Genomic DNA, 5,687 nt, shown 5'->3' with positions numbered 1-5,687 from the left:
ATTTAAATTTTTAAAGTCTTATTTTTCTTTGGGAAAACATTTTGTATTATTTAAAGTTGTATTGATAACAGTTTCTTGTCTTGACTTGACAATAATTTACATTATAGGGACAAAAATAGTTGTTTGTTTCTTCCTGTCAGGGTATAACAAGAGTCAAATGCAACTACAAGATTTTGGATTTTTAGTTCTATTTTTATTGAACCTGTAGGGTGTTATTGGTCCATATGCTGATAATCCCACCTGCAACCAATGTTAAACGCATAGGGAGTATGTATTATAACAAAGATGAAGCGAAATGTGGCTGAGTGTTGAGACTTGGTGGTTTCACAGTGACATCTGCTGGCCGGGAGGAGACTCTGCATGTTAGCGTTGTTGTGTTTCCGCTGAACTGAAGAGACGCAGCTGCTGTTTAGGTTTGTTTACAGGACAACCAGAGTAAGCACAGGTCAGTCAGTCAATACAAGCTGTTCCTGATATTACACTATTTTATACTGTGACAGCTGCAGGTTTTTTTAAACATCGTCTTGTCCTTGTTAGCCGGAGCAAAGCTAGCAAACTGCTAATTCCGCTAAGCTAGCTCAGTTACGGAAGTGTAAGCTAGTGCTCGGTGATAATACTAACGAACTAAACCTTTGAGCTAACCCTACAACTGGCTGTAAAGGCTTATAGCAAAAGGTAGCTTTCTCTGAACGGCTAGTATTACTGCATTAAGTGGTTATTTGACAGTTAGCATTGAGTGTCTTGTGCTAACTGAAGCTAACTTCTGGACTTGTTGGGTCGCATAATGGACTCCAGTTATAAAAAAAACTCAGTTCAAGGAAGGTCAAAGCTGGCATTGAATAGCCAGGGCTATCAAAACTAATGCTTGTTATAGTGTCTGCCTCAATGACTTCAATATGAAATATCATTTATGCAGTTGGTTTAACAAGTTACTATTATCCCTAATTGCCAGCCCGGTCGCCCTGGGCTCATTTGCAGCCTGTCAACAGTCGAGAGCTCTGTGAGGTGATGGAGGAAGTACTGCAGGGTGTTAAACTACTCTGTTACAAGCCATACGTACTAGTCCAGTAACCAGTATCAGAACAGAGGAGTATTACCAAAGTGTACAAAGCAAAAACGCCTCTTTCCACAGGGATTATTATAATTGATTACTGCATTTTAATGTAGTAGCTGCTTGAGAATATACTAATTTAATTTACATGAAGTACTACTTAATGCATAATGTATCAGCTGATTGCATGTCTAATTTCTAATGTTTGTTGTAGGTTTGTGCCAAACAGTTTTTCTGCGTGTAGAAAGCTGTCATTATTTCTGTTTTGATCATCATTTCAACCGTTCTTGCAAGCAAAAGTTCCAGATAGTTTCTGGTTCCAGCTTATCAAATGAGAGGACTTGCTGTTTTATTCAGTGTTTATCTCCCTCGCTAATTGAATATCTTAAGTTTTGAACTTTTTGTGTCAAAGCATAAGACATCTGAGGCCAAGCTGAAACGACTAATCAATATGCAGACACAGAGGGAAAATTAACAGGCCGCTAATTTGCTTTGAAGATACAGCTGGGTTCATTGATAATTGGAGAGTGACACATTTTGCCTCCTTATGTCACCACATGTGAAATGCAGCAATCAAGACGTGATTCAAGTGCAGACTTTCAGCTTTAATTCAAGGGGTTTAACAAGAACATTGCATTAAATATTAAGTAATCACAGCCATGTTTTACATACTGGCTGCATTGTCCCAGGTTATAAAATGATTGGACAAACTAATGTAATTATACATCCTAATTAACAAGGAAACAGGCCACATCTGGCTGTGAAACTGCTTTGTTGCTGTGATTTTGAGCTTTTAAAAACAGAGAAAGGAAAGACTGAACAATTTGTTCAAAATGTCTATGCTTTTTTCACAGCTCCATTGCTTCGTTTGAAATCCGTTGGGTAGAGAGGCAAAACTGGTAAAATTGTCTCACTTTCCAAATACTTACAGGCTGACATGTCGCTGCCCACATTTTCCCAGCTTCACCCTCTCAGTAGAGATGGTTTGTTGTATTTTCAGTGATATTAAGCCAAACATCCTTGTGGTTTTGGCTGCTGCTCTAAAAAAAACAACGCGCACAAGCTATTTGAAAATTATAATTTGTATTATTTTGATTGATGCTTTTGTTTATGTCTTACATTTCTTGAAGCATCTTCAAAAATGTTAAGCAGACTAATTTATAATGACAATAACTGTCAACTGCTGCCTCCTGTTGAGTAGTTTATTCTTTCTTTCTTTTAGTGGAGTGTAACTTTAGTGGATTTTATGGGATAACCATGATTTTATGTAGAATTTTCCTCCAAAAAATCGTGTGCAACATTTTCCTGTGAAGTGTTATTGTGCAGATGGAAATAGAAATAATGAACCTCAAAATTGCACTTAGGCACAGTGCATGCGAAAATGGACCGAATTCCTCTCCACCACTGATTTTTGTGTAGCAGCAGTGAACATCTGTTTAACTGACGGTGTTACGTGAAAGGTAACGTAGTGACCTGTGTTTGTCGCCTCTCTTGAAACAGCCCTGAATGCTGCAGATCACAGGATGGATTCCAGTGGGAAACCCTCAACTGCTCAGGTGGTGGTTTTAGCCACCAGCTCGGCCCTGACCGCCATCTTCTACTCCATTTACAGGAGCAGAGCTACGACGGTTTCCAGATTAAAGGTCGGCCATGTTTCTGTACTCTCTGTCATGCGTGTAAGTGTGTGACTTTATTACCTGTTATGTTCTCGTTTTTAATTGTAAATATCTTTCCACAGGAAGCAAAGAAAGTCTCAATTGATCAAGATTTAAAAAACATCTTGTCTGAAACACCTGGAAGATGTGTCCCTTATGCTGTGATAGAAGGTTTGCTGAACTATTTTGAAAGCTTACTTGAAGTTGCTGTTATGTGAAATACATTTTTACTGAATCAACTTAATATCTGCAGGATTTAAAAAAAAAAAAAATCTACTATATAATTTGTTAACGTGTGGAATTAGAACAGGGGCTTTACACTGCATTTTCATTTTATTACCCGCTGCAGGTGTGGTGAGATCTGTGAAGGAAACTTTGAACAGCCAGTTTGTTGACAACTGCAAAGGCGTCATTGAGAGACTGACACTGAAGGAGGAGAAGATGGTGTGGAATCGAACCACTCATCTGTGGTAAGTGTGTGTAACTGAGATGCCATTCTGAAAATATTAAGCACAGATGAAGATTCAGTGACAGTTTTGTGCTGTTTACATGGTTCATCTGATTTTTAATAGCTTTTTTTTTTTTTTTACATATTACAGTAAACATATCAGCTCTGTGAAACTGTTTTCATTTGAGGAAACAATCTGAAACCACAAAAGAGAAATTTATGTTTGATTTTTTTTTTTTTGTTTGTTTCATGGTGGGTTTTTTGACCCGTATTTGTCTGAATACCATCATCGAAGTCTGACATCTATGCAGATGGAGATGATGAATTCATACAGCCATTCAAATCTCACATAAAGCAGTAAAGTTAATGTTCTATCAGAGGCTACACAAGAGCGTCAGACTGAACAGTAAACTATCATTTATTTCCTGCTTGTTGCTCAATAGCCTAAAAGTGTGGCCACACGTTTTGTTGTGTACCTCAGCTTGTTGAAGGAGAGATTAAACATTCAGCAGAGGAAAGTACACTGCTGCTGTCAGTTTGCAGTCGAATGTGTCAACCACGTTAACAAACCTGTAAATGTCACTTTAGTCAATTTACATGATGGTGTGGATTTTGTTGTTAGGAGGCACTCACTTTGTTTTGGTCCTATTTATTAACTCCAAGCCCATTTTCGACAATGAAAATAATCATCAGTTGCAGCCCTAACTGTGCTATCACTGTACAGGAACAGCACCGAGAAAGTCATCCACCAGCGCACCAACACAGTTCCATTTGGCCTCGGGTCTCATGATGAAGGTATTGCCGACACAGTTCGGATTATACGTCCGTTAGACGCTGCAGAATTGGACCTGGAGACCACCTACGAGAACTTCCACCCCACAGTCCAGTCCTTGTCCAATGTTATCGGCCACTTCATCAGCGGCGAGCGACCCAAAGGCATCCACGAGACCGAGGAGATGCTGCGTGTGGGAGACAGCGTCACTGGAGTCGGAGAGCTTGTCCTGGACAACAACCTGATCAAGCTCCAACCTCCCAAACAGGGCTTCTGTTATTTCCTCACCCGGCTGGACTACGAGTCTCTGCTAAGGAGGCAGGGGAACAGCGTCAGACTGTGGAGGATTCTGACCGTCGTGTTCGGCGTGGCTGCCTGTTCCACACTCCTCTTCATCCTGTGGAAGCGATACATGCACCACAGACAGAGTAAGAAGGAGAGGAGCATGCTGGAGGAGTTCAAGGAGCAGCAGAGGAAACGAATACGGGAACTGAACGTGGAGGAGAGCAGCGTGTCCCCCACCAGCTGTACTGTCTGCCTGAGCCGCGAGCGCTCCTGTGTGTTTCTGGAGTGCGGTCATGTGTGTGCCTGCACTCAGTGCTACGAGGCCTTACCAGAGCCAAAGAAATGTCCCATCTGCAGGGCAACTATTGACAGGGTGGTGTCTCTTTTCAACAGCTAATGTGTGAATATCTTGTGAGCATAAACCTGGGAGTGGGAGTCTGTAATTTAAAAGCCGTCTTCTCCGGCTTGAAAAGGATCAGATCCGCACTTCTTGTGGCACTAAATTTTGCTTTTACTCATACTGATACACAGTAGGAGTCTCTGTGCTGAGTCGTGATGCAATCACATTTCTAGTCAAATCAAATTTAGCAACAGTAATTCATCTTGATTGAGAAAATGAAATTGCTTCTGTCATTGCAAGAGGGAAATAAGATCTCTTTGTCTGCAACTAACGGAGCAAATCTTGGCTCTGCTTCCTGACAACAATCAATCTGGAAGGCTAAGAGTGTTTTCTGAGATTGTTAAAAATACAGTAGATCAATTACAAAGCCTGAATGTTGAGACGCAATGGAATTTTTTTCCAGTGAGAAAACAAAGCCTACTGTTTATTCTACAACTCAGCTTGTTGCTGCCATTACTCAGAATAAGCTGCCATCCTTCCTCCTGCAGGACAATGATAATGTTTTTTAAATGTCACATATTCAAGTGTTGTGTCTCTGGTTCAGGTTTCCGTTTGTTGCATTTATTTATAAGTGACCTTGTACAAAAAAACATTAATCTCTTCCAAAGAAAAGAGATGTGTTGTCCCAGAGTTGGCTGCTAGCTACTATCTATCTACAGTTTCTGGGCAGGTATACACAGGGTAAAAGTGGACACTTATAAATGAGCAAAAGCAATAAATACTCCGCTGAAACTTCCTCTTCAGTCTCTCTTTTAACTTCTTACAGTAAGACACTCTTGTAATTTAGAGAGCACACTGGAGACACTCCTCAGTGCTTGGTTATTTCTGACAATGTCTGAAGTTCTTTATTTAGTCATTCCATGTCAAATCAACAACTTCTGCTCAACCATCTCTGATTTTCCACAAATCTTTTTAGAATACAACATGGACATTTGTGAAATTTTACCTTGACATAATAACTACTTTCCTAGATATTGTTTTTTGTTTGTTTTGTTAAATTGCCCGTCAACCTACTTTCAGCATGTTTTTTTGCGCATTGAAATTTGAGACTAAGTTTGAATGACAGTGTTTTCGGA

General features: G+C 40.0%; 1 protein-coding gene across 3 annotated transcripts; it reads left to right on the top strand.

Annotated features, from left to right (window-relative positions):
* Positions 1-314: 314 nt before the first annotated feature.
* Positions 315-5,347, top strand: mul1b (mitochondrial E3 ubiquitin protein ligase 1b). 3 transcript variants are annotated; one of them, XM_022195188.2, is made up of 6 exons: positions 338-445; positions 1,906-1,950; positions 2,552-2,694; positions 2,790-2,877; positions 3,056-3,176; positions 3,879-5,347. In XM_022195188.2, exons 3-6 carry the CDS (start codon positions 2,575-2,577, stop codon positions 4,606-4,608), a joined length of 1,059 nt encoding a protein of 352 aa, XP_022050880.1. In that variant the 5' UTR covers positions 338-445; positions 1,906-1,950; positions 2,552-2,574; the 3' UTR covers positions 4,609-5,347. The 3 variants fall into 3 exon arrangements, with proteins under 3 accessions (XP_022050879.1, XP_022050880.1, XP_051804990.1); XM_051949030.1 differs by having other exon boundaries at positions 1,906-2,034; XM_022195187.2 differs by lacking the exon at positions 1,906-1,950 and having other exon boundaries at positions 315-445.
* Positions 5,348-5,687: the final 340 nt, after the last annotated feature.

This window comes from Acanthochromis polyacanthus, chromosome 6 (assembly GCF_021347895.1).
Source record: "Acanthochromis polyacanthus isolate Apoly-LR-REF ecotype Palm Island chromosome 6, KAUST_Apoly_ChrSc, whole genome shotgun sequence".
NCBI classification, from domain to species: Eukaryota; Metazoa; Chordata; class Actinopteri; family Pomacentridae; genus Acanthochromis; species Acanthochromis polyacanthus.
This window is presented reverse-complemented; position numbering and strand designations above follow the sequence as displayed.

Excerpts from the sequence above, each read along its gene's own strand:
- mul1b (XM_051949030.1), top strand. The coding sequence starts at position 1,989 with ATGTCGCTGCCCACATTTTCCCAGCTTCACCCTCTCAGTAGAGATG. Across the intron at positions 2,695-2,789 it reads CGACGGTTTCCAGATTAAAG|GAAGCAAAGAAAGTCTCAAT; the intron begins GTCGGCCATGTT and ends ATCTTTCCACAG. Across the intron at positions 2,878-3,055 it reads CCCTTATGCTGTGATAGAAG|GTGTGGTGAGATCTGTGAAG; the intron begins GTTTGCTGAACT and ends TACCCGCTGCAG.